We start from the raw sequence: 16,282 nt of genomic DNA on the forward strand, positions 1-16,282 counted from the left end.
AGTACTTGATTGATATTATTATGTATTGTAAAGTGTTCGTTCGTTCAAAGTATTCCTTTAACTTCACAACCAATACGCGTGACTGGCTGTTGATTATACGTCCACTTTTCAACATTTTGAAACAGAGTTAGTACTATATAACAACAAACACAAAAATCGAGTCAAATCACTATGTTTAAATTAATGTCCAAAATAGAAGAGCCATAGTTAACGTAATAGTAAACAATATATATCAAACTTAAACGAGCGCACAGTCAACTTTACAAGATGAGGAACGAAAAACTGCGCAGTGCGCGCGGGGACGCTTCAGTCATGTGCCGTTTGGTCAGATACATCAACCCAGACTCATTATTTAGAACCCATTTTGAGAACCAAGCTCATTCTTTGCAGTTAAGATTACTACACAATATTTAATTTCGATATTCAGTAAAAAAATGGTTACAGCTCTAGTATAAAAAAAAAAAAGACTAAGAAGTAAGAACGTAACTGTTTTCGGAACGTTTCGCAACAATTATAAATTGCATGCTACGATAAATTAAGCGCAAAAAGAATACTCGCGATATATTCTTTCATATTATTTAACGTCGCAAAAAAATTTACGTATTTTTTAAAACACTGTATGTAATTGATTTTTATTTTATTGTTTCTTTCAGTTTCATTCCAAGTTACATTCTATGGTCTTGCACAAATGTCAAAACGGGCCTATTATATTTTTACGACTATAGGTACTATAATATATATAGGTAGGCAATATTTTTGACAGTTGACATTGGATTTTGTTGTCACCCAAGATTGAAGAATCTGAGTACCTACCTAACGAAATCTAAATTTTGTTCTCTATTAATTTATTAAATACGTTAAATTCTTAAAAATTGAAACAATATATGTTGCGATACCTTCTGGTTAAATAGAATACTTTATTAAAATGCCTGACACATCGGTTTTACCAAAAAAGTTCTCAGAAGGCCCGCATGGTTTAGGTTGTTATTATTGTTGCATAATTTGCTGTTTATATTTATTCAAATAACCCAAACAAATCTTTTTTAGGCGATCCTGACGATAAGAGTTTAAGGAAAGTAGAAATTGAAGTAGTTATACCAAAGCTTGTGAGAGAGAAAGCAAGAGCAGAAAAATGCGTCAAAGAAGTTGAAGAGTTTAACAATTGTTGCAAAGCGTCATCTGTTTTTATGGTGGTAAAGTGTAGAGATGAAAATTCGACGCTAAAATCATGCCTTACAAGCTGGTATGAAAATCAGGAGTTTAGACAAATATGCACTGCTCAATATTTAAATGAAAGAAGTGAATTCAGAAGAACTGGGATAAAAAAGCCTATGAAGCGAGCATAGATAGCTAAGGATTAAAATTGTTAGTAGTATAAGTAAATAAAATCTGGTTTAGTTAACATCATTTTTTATTGTATTACAGGAAATTTTCTCGTTAATACCAATTCCCTTATAGTGTATTCCTGAAGATCCTGAGGTAATGTTATATTCTCTTTATTAGATCTTTTCACCTCTGCAATCAAAATTTCCTGAAAAGATATGATATTTATAATTGTTATTGTTTCTCTATCAGTTTCTTCATCATTTAATTTAATTAATAGTCAGAAGAATTTTAAATAAATTAAATTGACAAATTTAATTGATGATGTAATGAATATTGGTTCTCCTATTTCCTACACACTACTTTTTTTTTTGGTGAAATCCTCATAGGAAGATAAAAGGTTATAGAATTCTGCAGAATCTTAACTCACTGCCTGGGCTAATAGAAGACTTTTAAACATAGCTGCGTAGGTATATAAACACTTGTAGTCTAAAACATATCAAAATTGAAATTTGAACCAGAAAATAGTATTAAATAAATAAATAAATAACAGACAGAACATCAAAAATTGCAGCACATGCGATTGTATAATTGTACTGGATGAGCAATTGCTCAAGCAATTGTTTATTTTTGATCCTACAGAGTTAGTAGAGACAGAATTAGCACAAAAGTAAAGTTATTTGAATTGAAACTATACAAAAAGGTAAACACCTTGACTGTTGTTGTAGCCATTCTAACATGCCCAAGCAAAGAAGTCCACCGTATTTCTTTGTTGCCAGAATTAATAACAACAATGTAATCTGCATGATTTACACCTGGGCCCTCTTTATACAGCACTGGAACCAATAAAAAATATTTATAATTTGGAACAGTTTAAGTACAAAACAAGGCTAGCTAACCCAACCTAAACACCCAAAACTAGTGGTACAACCACCTGAATTAGAAATATGCATAATATAATGGTGGCCGACTCGCACAGTGGACAGCGACCCTGCTTTCTGAGTCCATGGCTGTGGGCTCTTTTTGTATATTATTCATAAAAATATTCATCAGTCATCTAAGTACCCAACACAAGCTATGCTTACTTTGGGGCTAGTTGGCTATGTGTGTATTTTTGTATATTTATTTATTTATATTGGATAGCCGGGTTCACAAATGATCTTGCTTTATCACCATAACAACTGACAAAACATCTGCTGAAGATTTAAGGCATTTTGCACTGTTCTTATCAGAGTATCTTGTCATCTATTACTTGTTTGGATGTTTTTCAAACCATTTAGCTTTGGATTTAAATATTTGAATTGCATGTACAAGATGAATTTATAACATAACAATATTTGACACAACTATCAAACTACATGTTTTCCAAATGTTTTCAGACATACAGAATGAAACAAAATTACAAAACATAAGCAACAATTATGCTTGTAAAATAGCTAAAATTCAACTTACAATAGTCACCACCAAATTTAATTCCTGGCTTTACAACATATCCTTTTGATCTAAAATAATGATAAACAACATATTTTTCAACAAAATTACTCTCACTTTCTGAGAACAGGTTCCAGCATTCTTGAACATTAAGTATATTATTTTTATTATTTACAATTTTTAAACATCCTAGACCGTATAATAAAAAGAATGCTTCTTGTAAGGTGAGCATAAGTTTTTCTTGCAATTGAACTCTATTAATAAAATACTTAGGTTTCAAATTTGCAAAATAATCATCCTCCTCAGAATCACTATTTGGCACAATAACAACTGCATTTTGTTGATAAGAATCATCAAACTCTGATTTTTCAGTTAGATTTGCAGTTTCTTCTTGATCTTCATCGTCAGTTGAAACTAAGTCAATGACATCTTTTCCAGATTGCTCTTTGGTGTCTTTTATAATTTTTGCAACTAAGTGATCCATGTCTTTGAAAAATGAATCTGGATCTATAGTTTTCTGTAATTTACCAAATCTCTTATACCAGTAGTCCCTTTTTAAAAACTGTCTTCTACGCATAAATTGTGGACTTTTTGTAACTGGCTTAGGCCTGGATCTAGATGTAGTTCCCTTGCCAAAGCAACCCATTTGATACAATAGTTCCATAATATGTGGTGGCCTAACCTCTACTCCTACACCATTGTAGTGTCCTGTAAACACTATGCACATTGGATTATGCAAAGATGACTCATCAGTCTCACTGTCCCCATTCGATTGCAAGCTGTTCATGACAAAAGAACTGGCCAGTACCCAAAATTTATTTTTAGCAGAATGTGTCACAAGTCCAAGCTCAAATTATTAATCTGTAACACAAAAAGTCAAATACATATACAAAAATAAACTATTATGATTCATAATACTAAATTTTAGCATTTTCAGGTATTATTGATAAATTATATAAAAATGGATGCAAAACCAAGACGAGACGTCGACCCGGATAAATACAACGGTGAGTACGTTAACATAATTCAATTTCTAAACTTTATTTAGTATTACCTTTTATTGAGGACTCGACAAAAGTGCTAGTTCGTTGCAAGTTTAAATTTTTACTTAGGTTTTAATTCACCCACAATAATTTTACTGTATTTAAATTTTTAGGCTTCTTTTTAACGAGGTGCATGTTTCGCTCATTTTATTTATGCCATAAATTGTATAGATTTAAGTTTAATGATCTGACTATACGTTTAAAAGAATATTTCTTCAATTTCCAATAGTGTACGAAATATAATTATGCTATATTTATGCAGCAAATTACAAATAGCCATTCATATTTTGAGACTTTAGAGGATATTTTTACTAGCATAGAGTCCATTTTTCAAGATTAAGTTCGTGTAACGACTAGCGTCATTGTTTACTTCACGCAACGAAAATCATTATGACGGCTGAGTGTTGCCAGTCGCTTTCTTATACCTTTCTCACAGCGCTGGATTCTTGCTTTTTTATTTATTATGTCTATGGTTTTCTCCCTATTCTATCCCAAACTTTCGCTTTTTTGTCACATAAGTCGAGTCTCGGTCGTTCTCTGCCCCTCTATTTTTCTCTCAATTATATTCGAAAAATTCTGATTTCTATACTTCTAAAAATATTTCCTCTTTCAGCAATTCTTGTTACTATTATTAGGCTATTGTTAATTATTTTGTCTATTGTTCAGTTTGATTGACACATATTTTTTTAACGTTGCCTGCTTGTTTTCCTTGAACAGTGTAGACAACCGTAAAGTTAATATTTCTATCTCTATTGATTCCAGCCCGAAAAGTGTACATCAGAGAAGGTAAGCAATATGTCCCATTATTCTAACTGAAGATAACTTCACGTTAAATAGTCACAAGACCTCTCAGCTGAGTTAGCTGTCTTGTAATTTTATGTTTTCGGGAGATTTTTTTTCCCAATAAACTCCCTATTGTGAGTGGTTTGTTTTTCTTCCAAAAATAGCCAAAATGGCTAACATCAGCGAGGAGAATGTTAGCAAACTTATCACGCTGGGTGATGATAAAATTGGTGAGTTCCTACGCAACTACAATAAAAATTATCTACTTATTCTATCTAAAGTAAAATGTAATTTCTATTATTTTTACGTTTTACAGATATGATTGCGGCAACGAGCGTTTTGCAAATAAGGGCGAGTGAAATCCGCCAAAGTCAAATAAACTGGCAGTCTTATTTGCAGTAAGTATTGATTTAATCTATGGGGCATTGAATTGTCTTATAAATACTTATAAATCATATTTTCGTGCTCGCAGATCGCAGATGATCACCCAGCGTGATCATGACTTCATTGTTAACTTAGACCAGCGTGGACAGAAAGACTTGCCAGATAAAAATCCAGATATATGTGCTGATGTGTTCCTGAACCTGCTAACGCATATCAGCAAAGATAATACCATCCAGTATGTTCTTGTCTTAATTGATGATATTCTTTCGGTAAGTTAAAATTATTCAATATTAATTTAATACAAAACTCCTTACCTACTGCCATTTCTAGTGATCATCATTATTGGGATTATAACTCTAGTTGGATGGATGTTCTCATAAAGGAAAACTTTATTTATTTTCTGCCTCAGTTAACATTACATTTAATTTGTTGTTGAGTTGATAATGGTGCTAGGTTGTTAACACTTCAACATAATATTTTGTAACTATTGACTAAGTCGTATATAATGTAGTAATTCTTACCTGTGCTCTCTACCTTTGCTCTTAGGAATTTTCTGCTCTTGATTTGATTTAGAATGCTCTGCTTAAAGATTTATTTCTTGTAAATTCTGAAAACTGAAGTTTTTTTGTTTGTTGTTAGATGCTTAATCACTTACATATCAATTTGCTTGTTTAATTATAAGGCAGACAGTGTTTTCGAACATTTCAACATTACAGCAAGTTTAATCCTGAATTCCGTTTTTTTAATTACCCATAAATGTGAGTCACTTAGTAGCTGCTGGAGGTAAGCGGCCCAGGACTGTGGATTGTGGAACTCCCTACAAGACCTATGTCCAGTAGTGGACGTAATTTTTTTGAATTGATGATGAGGAAAAATATTTAGGCATCAGAAGAAAATCCCACAACCAAGGCTGCCTCCTCCACAAGCAAGTAGTATTTTGTAGCAGTAGACTTGTCATGCCTTATAATTTAACATCACCTGATGGACCCAATCTCAACATTGTGACAACATAGCAGCAAGCCTTTGAAATAGTTGCCTGCCTTGATACCTTTACTTGTGAGGGGCTCAATGTAACTCTGCCTTTATTGCCATTAGAATTTTATTTTTTTATTTAAATTTTTGGGAAATATAGGTAGCTGATGTAACTAATTGCATCAATTAATTTAACTTATATCCCTGATTATTTAATATCTGTCATTCTTTAACATCTTTCTACTGTTGATTTGTCAACTTTTGACAAATCAACAGTAGAAAGTTAAGAAAGCCCTACTGTTGATTTGTCCTAAGTTAAGGTCAAGCTGGGTCAATTTATATCACCAAATGATTTTTATGCACAGACAAGATTTTATGAAGGTTTTTATATACATTATATACATGATTAAGGATTACAGCCCTGTTATCATGACTGATATATAAATTATTTTCAGGAAGATAAATCTAGGGTGAAAATATTCCGTAATGCCAAACATGGCAATGTATGGCAGCCATTCCTTAACTTGCTTAACCGTCAAGATGAGTTTGTGCAACACATGACAGCACGAATCATTGCCAAGCTAGCCTGCTGGTACCCGCAGCTTATGGAGAAAAGTGACCTGCATTTCTACCTTTCATGGCTCAAGGACCAACTTAAGACAAATGTAAGTTCTAAGTGGTAAAGTTTATAATTATTAAGCATATTGCTATGAATTCGGAGTTGATGCTTGATTTTTATATTATGAAATGGAATTTGATCATTTATGTTGCATGATTTTTATTTTAACACCATTAGGAAAATTTTAAGAACAAGAAACACTTTCCACTCTTTACTTTATGCTGTAACTATTTACAGTCAATACATTCAAAAATAATTATTTTGTGAGTTTAAGTTAGCTCATTTAATCTTTATTAAACTTATCAACATTAGTTCTACTTGAAAACCAAACATGAGTCAAGAATATCTTATATTACTAAATCTAAAATCTTAGTAAATTACCTAAACAAATATGTTTGGGAATTTAATAAAGGTAAACTTTTTCATTTAATATTTTTTAATAATTTCTACAAAATTACACATGATTTTTTTTCTGAATTTTGTGTCATATATGAACACAAATTCTTATCACATATGGATCACTATTTATCAGATTTTGATAGTGAAAATTTCTTGAGGAAGTTATAGTTCATTTATTTGAACAGCCAATTGTTTTAAATTTATCTGCATAATATACATATTTTTTTTTCAATTTGTTTTGGTTTTCAGTTACAAAGTAGTTATAATCTACAATCAATTAAGTTTATAGAATTTGAATACATAATAGTTTACTCTTCACATCATGTTATTTGGTAATTTATGAAAAATGTAGTGTCTAAGTTATACTTTAAGTTTTAATACTAAGCTGGAACAAAACTATGTACAGCCCTCACTCACACCTCTGCGGCCATTCGTCAGAAGATGCTTGACTGTTTTGCTCATAACTTAAAAGAGTCAAGAAACACAGCTAAATTACATTCTGTTAATCCCAAAGCTTCATCTTTGCATGGTCCTTAAGAGCAGATTTACTCAATTTAATTTGGTCATGGAACCCTTATTGATTACACTTTTTTGGGGGAACACTAGCTGCCTGTTTCGGTATCAAAGTGTTTAGCTTCAAAGAAAGAATGAATTATGAACAAAAAATAATTATTATAAGATGTATTGCAAAACATTTATAGTGACAATGCAATACAGTGATAAATATTGTTCGGAACCCCTGTGATCCTTACAGAGAAAATCAGGGTTCTGCGGACCACCATTAAGAAATCACTGCTCTTGAGGTACCTTCTTCTATTATTTATATACATGCCAATTCTAATAAACACAAATCTTTGAACTAAACTAAATTGATAATTCTATTGTAGTAACGTAATTTTTCATGTAGAACATTGTGAAAAGAACAGAACTACTTTAAGATTGGTCAATTTAGTCTGTTTTAGAGATTTGTGTACCACAAACTTGGCATCAGAGCCTGACGTAACTGCTATATTGGTTTTGTACCTAAATCTTTTGTCACTAAACTCACACACAGGTCTAATAAAAATGATATTGGTGCTGATTTTGTTTTACACAAATCTCTTATCTATACTAAATTGATAGATCTTAAAGTTGTCCTTTTGACAATGTTTGAGCGTAGAATTATATAGCACTATTTAATTTATTTGCAAAAGGTAATTAATTTAAAATATATATATATATATATGTCACAATCTTAAAATATAATAATGCTGTACATACATACAAAACAAAATAAAACGTAAACCTAAGAAGAAAACAATTTTCCGAATTGTCAATTTAGTGATATGCCTAAAAGTAGTGCTGTTGTTATCACTATGTGTTTGTTATCACTATGTGTCCTGTGGAAAGAAACAGAATTGGCACCGTTATATGTGTTATTCAATTTCTGTACATATTGTTTCATTTTTGTTTGAGAGAATACAATATTTTTATTTGTGTGCATGGTAATTTACTGTGACACTGAGTTTAGAGTTAACACATTTTAATTCTAGTTACATAATTACTTTTCTACATATAAAAAAAAACCGTTTGCATGAAACTGTTGGTATATGTGAAAGTGAAACTTCTTTGATTGTTTTTATAAGCTCGCTTGTTTGTGGTGTAAATTGAACATAACCTTAGGTTTGAGAGGATTGGGTAAAGGAGTTAATGTCAAATCCAGTCCTGCTGGTCAGTGTAAGTTGACACCTGTTAAACTCTGACTAAGTTTATTAACATTGAAAAGAAGTTTTATCATATTGGCGTTGACTAGGCTCAATTTTTATAAAGCCTAAAGAGGTTTTACTTTAACATAATAATTTTTACATATATATATGTAGATACAATGTATATATTTATATTATAAGAGCTTATGAAACATTAGTTTTAAATGCCAAACTTAGCGGTAAAAAGGCCTTCAAAACAAAATCACGTGACTAATTAAATGAAATCTAACACAAAGTTGTGAGCATCATCATTCGAGCATCACGCATCGTTGGGGCACTGAGGAGTCGGTTGCATTATCTGAGAGGTTTGTTTTCTGGTAAGGCGGAGAGAGTGTCTGCCGAGTTAGAGCATGCTGAGCAGGTTATGTTGGAGCACGAGAAACAAAATTTCTCCGATAAACCCACGAAACATCACAAAGACAAGGGCGGTGACAAGGTTGACAACGGTCAAGAGAAATATTCGAAGCTACATACATCTTTCGATGTTCTCAAATCGCATGAGGATTTGCCGCCTGGTCTTCACAAGGTATTGGAAAAAGACCTAAATCTTGGATGTCTTCAATAACACGTGTGGAAAATGTATCTAATATTTTTTTGTTTATACTTAAGTGAACTGTGTAAATAATACTGAATTAATGTAATAATAAACTGCATGCTTGTACTAACAAATACATAATATAGTGACCAAAAAGACAGAACTTTGGAAATTGCAATACATTTAATTATTGCATATTATATTTTTTCTTATTTGTCTTATAATGTAAAAAACCTTTTCTTTACTTTTTAGAGTAAAATATGTTTTAAAAACAAAGATAACCAATAATAAAATTTTATTTTAATAAGTTTGTTTTAATAAATAATACAATTTTATTTATTTAAACACACTTATTTTGTTTCTTTTTTACTTTAAAACATAATTAAATATAAGAAGTAATAAGAAGATTGTTTACACTCTTATGGCAAATAAGAAAAAAAAGAGTATACATGCTTTTATTATGAATAAAAATGTACATTTAAATAAAGCTGCTTATAAATATGTTTAGTATTGTAAATTATGTGCATATTGCTATTTATTATGTTTTATTTATAGCTCAAATAATGTTATGTATTAAAAGTGCGTGATTAGGCATATTGCAAAAAAGAGCTCTAGGTTACCTAATTGCTATAGGTTTTCAAAAATATTATTTAATTTATGTCTAATTATTATGTCCTATAATTTTTGTTTAAATAGTATCAATATCAATTTTTTTACTTTGATATTTTATGAATAATCATGTCAAATTGTACCGTTATATCCTTCAATAATCACAAAACAGAAAAATTCTAAAGATTGTTAAACTTTAAAATGATGTTGGAAAAGAGCAATCTGCTGAATTTCTTGCCGACTCTTCTCAGTGGAATCTGCCTTCCGAACCGGTGGTAGAGTCACTACAAACAGACTGACTTGACGTTTCAAAAGTGCTTATTAATTAGGCCTACTTGAAATAAATGAATTTTTGAATTTTGAATCGATATTAAAAAAAACCTGTAAAATTCTCAATACAAAAGGCCCCCACCAATAATGACCCCGTTCAGTAATGTCCCACTGCAAGGCACAAGCCTTCTCTCTTATAGGATTAAGGAATTTCGATTTTATACCAAGAGTTGGTGTCCGAAGTTAAATATCATGAGCCCTAAATTGCTTATATCGTTCCAACAGAACAATGACTATATCCAGTCTGTGGCTCGCTGCCTACAAATGATGCTGCGTACCGACGAGTACCGCTTCGCATTTCTGTCTGTCGACGGCATTTCAACTCTGCTGTCCATCCTCGCTTCTAGAGTCAACTTCCAGGTACGAATTGTAATAGTGTATTCGAACAATCCTAGGGTGATCAAACACAGGCGACTGCTCGAATTGAAGCCGCCCCACCCACTACAGGGCACAGGTCTCCTCTCAGTACGAGAAGGGCTTTGGCCGCAGTTCACGATGCTGGCCAAGTGCGTATTGGTAGACTACAAACACCTTTGAGAACTTAATAGAGAACTGTCAAAAATGCAGGTTTTCTTACGATGGTTTCCTTCAATGGTGATGAAGTAAGTGTCTGGTATCGCTGAAGTCCTACCTAGGCTCCGCTTTTTCATTTATCACCGCTTTTTAATTTATTGGAAAACACAAAACAGGTTGAGCAGACGCAACGCTCCGTAAGGTCAGCAGCATAGCGTATTTTCGACGCGAAGCAATTGCAAGACATCTCCTGATGTCTCAGGCAGCGCAGATAACCGCATAGTATACTATTCGTTGCCCAAATTGCAACTGCAGTTGAATTGTATTCTATCGAAAATTTGCAGAAAATGGCGGATGCTATATTTTTTCACAAAACCCTCAATATAAGTATGAAATGAAAGGGCTTGCTAAGTAGAACTTTGACAAATTTCAATTCCAAGTTGGTTGCCATAACAAAATTGAGCACGCCTGAGAGTTCTCCATATTTTTTTTTCACAACTCCTTCATTATATTATAATGTAAACTATATTAAAAGTCAAACTACATTTTATGCAATAAAAAATTTATACAAAATAAAAAAATATTAAAGCTCGACCATTGTACTTTATTTAGTTCTAATGAAATTTTTTTTCCAGGTCCAATATCAGTTGGTATTCTGTCTGTGGGTTCTGACATTCAACCCACTGCTGGCTGAGAAGATGAACAAGTTTAACGCCATCCCAATCCTGGCGGACATCCTCAGCGACTCCGTGAAGGAAAAGGTCACCCGTATCGTGCTTGCCGTATTCCGCAACCTAATTGAAAAGCCTGAAGATCAACAGGTAAATGATTAATAATTATATCCATTTTAATAAATGAGTGGTCAAAACTTTTTCGGATGTTATTTTTTATGTTTGTTAACAGATTTTTAGCCTATTGGCATGACTTTTTTGTTAATTGGCCAAAAATGTTTTTTTAATTAAAAATTTCGTCATTATATAGCAGTTTTAACTTTCTTCAATAATACCTATTATTGTGAACATGTTTACTTGTAAACCAACATAATAAAATTAGTCCTGTCTGTTATATTTATAAACGAAATGGACATTAACGCATGTTAGATGTGCTTTAAAAATTTTAAACTAGCGATTTTGTTTTTACCTTCATATCTACAATTTAAACTGCTAATTACTTAAAATAATTTAAAACGGTGTGTTTTTTAAATGTATTACTATGAGTCCCTTTCTTTGATGAAAATAAATTTTACCCGTAATTTTTTTTTGTTATTTTTGACATTTCATAGGTAGCGAAGGAGCATTGCATCGCCATGGTGCAGTGCAAAGTGCTTAAGCAACTGTCCATCCTCGAACAGAAGCGTTCCGACGACGAAGACATTATGAATGACGTTGACTTCCTCAACGAACGCCTGCAGACCTCCGTTCAAGACCTCAGCTCCTTCGATCAGTACGCCACTGAAGTAAAGAGTGGACGGTATGTATTCTATTTAGCTAATACAACCATTGCGGCAATAAGCTGAATTTTGTTTACACCCGCGCTTCTTTGTTCAGCTAGAATATAATAGTTAGCTAAATTTAACTGGACAAATGGACGTGGCTTGCACTTCATACATGCACAAAATCTTAACTGTAACCTTAAATACTTGTAAACTCATATGTAACATAACTTGTAAACATGTAACTCATAAGTGCATCTTCATAAAAAAGGAAGGTACATTTCTCACTGTGATGCTGTACCTAACTAGGTGGTTTAATGCACGAGACGCTGCTGGCACCATTTAACAATTGAAGCTTTTCATATTTTGTTAGTTCGATTCCCACAACTGGGAAATGTTTATGTGTTTAACATTAATGTTGTGGGTGTTTATTGTATATACATTAAAAGTATTTATGTTCACTATTCATGATATTCATCAGTTATTTTAGTACCGTTAACGAAAGCTACTTTGGGACTAGAAAGTGATATGTGTATTTAATAATAATAATAACATTCATTTCGGATAAAATTCTATTGCTCGTAAAATTATCTTATTAACTATTAAATGGAACAAACAAAACTTAATATCTCAAGTAAATATAAAATAAAAAAATAAATATCTCAAGAGGATATTCGACTCGTGTATGGGTGGTAATATTTTCAAAACACTGTTGGAGCTTCCGCGCATCTTGCTCATCATTTATGCAGATCTTTTTCAATTTATATTTGCATTATTAGCAATTTAAATTGTTAAAGGCCAAGTTTTATTTGCACTTGTCGTACCTTTCTGATTATTGCTCTGTCTCTCGCGAGAGGTATTTTATATCTTGTAGTCTCTAATTTGTATCTCTGTTTGCAGTCTGGAGTGGTCGCCCGTGCACAAATCCGCCAAGTTCTGGCGCGAGAACGCCGCGCGGCTAAATGAGCGTGGCCAGGAACTTTTGCGTACTCTGGTACACTTGCTGGAGAAGAGCCGCGATCCCGTCGTGCTGGCCGTGGCTTGCTACGACGTGGGCGAATACGTGCGCCACTACCCCAGAGGCAAACAGTACGTAAACAACACTTATCACTCGAACAAGGCTAAAAAAACTGATTTTTAGACGCCTTAAATTTTTTAATTTTTTTAATTCAAAATTCATTTATTTCAAGTAGGCCTAGTATGACGGCCGATTGGCGCAGTTTGCAGCAACCCTGCTTTCTAAGTCAAATGCGGTGGGTTCGATTCCCACTACTGTAAAACATTGGTGTGATGAGCATGAATATTTTTCAGTGTCTGGGTGTTTATATGTATATTGTAAGTATTTGTGTATATTATTCATTAAAATATTGATCAGTCATCTTAGTACCCATAACACAAGCTACGCTTACTTTGGGTCTAGATGGCGATGTGTGTACTGTCGTAGTATATTTATTTATTTATTTAAGGCCTAATATAAGCACTTTCGAAACGTCAAGTCTGTCTGTTTGTAGTGACTCTACGACCGGTTCGAAGGTAGATTCTACCGAGAAGAAGCCGGCAATAATCTTAGCAGTTGCTCTTTTCCAAAATTTTTATATCTTTTAAAAAAATTTGAATATCATTGCTTCGACAGTGAAGGTAAACATAATGAGAAAACTTGCTCTGAGAGTGCACTATAAGGGGGTATGACTTCTACCAAGATTTCAAAATTTGAGAGACCATGCCCTTAGTTTATTGAGCCGATAATAAGTTGATAATGAAGTAGTAGTTGCAACAACGTCGGCTATTTTCCTTTCGTAACACGTTAAAATTTGATTTCTCAGCATCATAGAACAGCTGGGCGGTAAGCAACGCGTCATGTACCTGCTAAGTCACGAGGACCCCAATGTACGCTACGAAGCCTTGCTCGCTGTACAGAAGCTTATGGTTCACAACTGGTATGACTTTAATATTCCATGTAACTAATTCTTTATTTATTTGTACACCACTACACAGTGAGGAAAATAAAGGACGAATAGAGAGAAACGCTAAGACTGGAGTGGAATACAAAACGCGGCCTTATCGCTTAGAAGCGATCTCTGCAAGACTCACTCATTGGACTCATGTAAATTGTCATTAACAATTCACTGGAGTAAGCCGAAATTGATAAGTTTAATAGTTTGAATAAAAAAAATTATGGTGTGGCAGGAAGAGACATACTTTACAGTAGTTTCTTAAAGTGGGTAAATAATTAAACTATTTGAATATTGGATAGAAGCAGGCGTTACTGTGCGGAATTCCATGAGATATTATGAAAATTAAGCTTAATTTGCTATACTCCGCGAGGAGAATCTGTAGGGTGTAAATTATAATTTCTCCAATCCTTATACTCCACACCAAACAGATCTTCAGCAATGTACCCTCTACGCACGTTTCGCTCCGAAACCGGAGCATCCTGAGATGTTGACTTTACAATGAATAATTGTTAACATTGTCTTAATATATAATAGAACTTGGAATCGATAGTTACATGGCAATGCTGTATGGTCAGATTATAATTTAAGATACAGAATATTTCATTTGTTTTTTGGTTAAATTATTCCCATTATGAACAGAACTGATTTTTATACTAAAATAATTTGTTATTCGGAGTAACAGTTTATTTTAACAAATAACTGTGTGATAAATAATGTCAAATAAGTTTAATGTTCATTAACTTTCTTAGTATAGTTAGCTTATAGTGTTATTTGAATGTTCTATTTATTTTATTTTGAAAATTAATTTTCGATAGTTGTTGTTTATCCGTAGTACGAAATTACCTGTAATGTAATTTACCGGAAAAATACGAAACTTGACGGATGTGCACCTGCCATAATAATTATTTATTATAATAATTTGGGAGGATAATTATTATCATCACAAATTAATAAAGCATAAATGTTAATAATGGCACATATTTTGTGTATGTTATCCAAATGGAACCTAGTTTGAAACCCAGCACGCACCTCATCTATCACCTGACGGTTAACAGCTGTTCTATTCCATGACGCATATAACGTAGAAGTTTGTTTTATTATGTACGGATTTCTATTCGTTGTGTACAGTTTGAGCGTAGCTGTATTTGACTTAAAGATATTTGGATAATCAGCATGCGACGACCTCCCTGGCGCAAGGGTGAGCGCCGTGAATTTAAGTAGGAGGTCCCGGGTTTGATTCCCTGCAGGGGCAATTTGGGAATTTACAATTTGTGAACTTTTTCTGTTCTGGTCTGGTGGGAGGCTTTGGTAGTTACCACCCTACCGACAATACCGTGCCGCTAAGCGATTTAGTGTTACGGTGCGATGTCGCGTAGACACCGGGTAGAGATTACGGTTATGACTACCATACTCCCTAACAGGTTAGCCCGCTACTACCATCTTAGACTGCATAATCACTTACAATTAAGTACACCTATATCAATTTTCTATAATTTTCGCAGGGAATACCTAGGCAAGCAGTTGGAGAAGGAACAGATCGACAAACAGTCTGGTGGCACAGCCGTTGGCGCTAAAGCCTAAAAAAAAGTAATAAAATTTAAATTGTTATTGTTGTGGTCAACGTTTAAGAAATTGCAATCAAGTAGCGTTATTTATATGCCATATGACCTTTAAGTATTACATTATTGTAAATAGAATAATTGTTATTCACGTTGTTGGACACATAATAGATATTTAAAATTTAAACGTAAATAGCAGTGTGTCCCAAATTAAATATGATTTTTAAATATGATGCAATCCGTGTAAATACTAAATCAAAATAATTATTTATGGTTTAAATGTTATTTATTTATAAAAGTTACGAGTTGCCAGCGTTTATGGAACAAAGTTTTACAAAATTTGCAATCACATTCCTATAATATATATTATTTGTTGCGTAAAGTGAAATATAATCATTCATAAACTCTATATTATATTTTGAAATGTAGAAATTATAGCTTACTATGAAGTGTGTAAATGTAAACTGGCACATCAGTGAATAAACTTCGAGTTATTAATTTATTTTGTTGTTTTATTGATATCCTACAAACTCTACCGACTAGCATCGCGAGCTGCGTGATATGCCCAAAAAAAGAACAAAATGATCGAGGGCCTAGATGAATGTTATCATTTTCCCGCGTTAATGAAAACACTTGAAGTTCCTACCCTG

General features: G+C 32.9%; 3 protein-coding genes across 6 annotated transcripts; 2 read left to right on the top strand and 1 right to left on the bottom strand.

Annotated features, from left to right (window-relative positions):
* Positions 1-779: 779 nt before the first annotated feature.
* On the top strand, positions 780-1,402 carry LOC120630842 (COX assembly mitochondrial protein homolog). The gene is made up of 2 exons (XM_039900140.1): positions 780-980; positions 1,048-1,402. The coding sequence occupies exons 1-2, from the start codon at positions 926-928 to the stop codon at positions 1,344-1,346; spliced, it is 354 nt and encodes a 117-aa protein (XP_039756074.1). The 5' UTR covers positions 780-925; the 3' UTR covers positions 1,347-1,402.
* LOC120630841 (tRNA-splicing endonuclease subunit Sen2) lies at positions 1,394-4,190 on the bottom strand. The gene is made up of 4 exons (XM_039900139.1): positions 3,809-4,190; positions 2,776-3,615; positions 2,035-2,159; positions 1,394-1,531 (listed from the first exon to the last, which is right to left on the bottom strand). Exons 2-4 carry the CDS (start codon positions 3,539-3,541, stop codon positions 1,412-1,414), a joined length of 1,011 nt encoding a protein of 336 aa, XP_039756073.1. The 5' UTR covers positions 3,542-3,615; positions 3,809-4,190; the 3' UTR covers positions 1,394-1,411.
* Positions 3,634-16,134, top strand: LOC120630839 (V-type proton ATPase subunit H). Of its 4 annotated transcripts, XM_039900135.1 has the most exons (12): positions 3,634-3,761; positions 4,560-4,583; positions 4,897-4,978; positions 5,053-5,233; positions 6,392-6,601; positions 9,022-9,225; positions 10,399-10,533; positions 11,322-11,507; positions 11,969-12,156; positions 13,019-13,207; positions 13,942-14,055; positions 15,576-16,134. In XM_039900135.1, the coding sequence occupies exons 1-12, from the start codon at positions 3,716-3,718 to the stop codon at positions 15,652-15,654; spliced, it is 1,638 nt and encodes a 545-aa protein (XP_039756069.1). In that variant the 5' UTR covers positions 3,634-3,715; the 3' UTR covers positions 15,655-16,134. The 4 variants fall into 4 exon arrangements, with proteins under 4 accessions (XP_039756069.1, XP_039756071.1, XP_039756070.1 ...); XM_039900137.1 differs by lacking the exon at positions 9,022-9,225 and having other exon boundaries at positions 3,637-3,761; XM_039900136.1 differs by lacking the exons at positions 3,634-3,761; positions 4,560-4,583 and adding an exon at positions 4,616-4,810.
* Positions 16,135-16,282: the final 148 nt, after the last annotated feature.

The sequence above is a fragment of the Pararge aegeria genome, chromosome 17 (assembly GCF_905163445.1).
Source record: "Pararge aegeria chromosome 17, ilParAegt1.1, whole genome shotgun sequence".
Lineage (NCBI taxonomy): Eukaryota > Metazoa > Arthropoda > Insecta > Lepidoptera > Nymphalidae > Pararge > Pararge aegeria.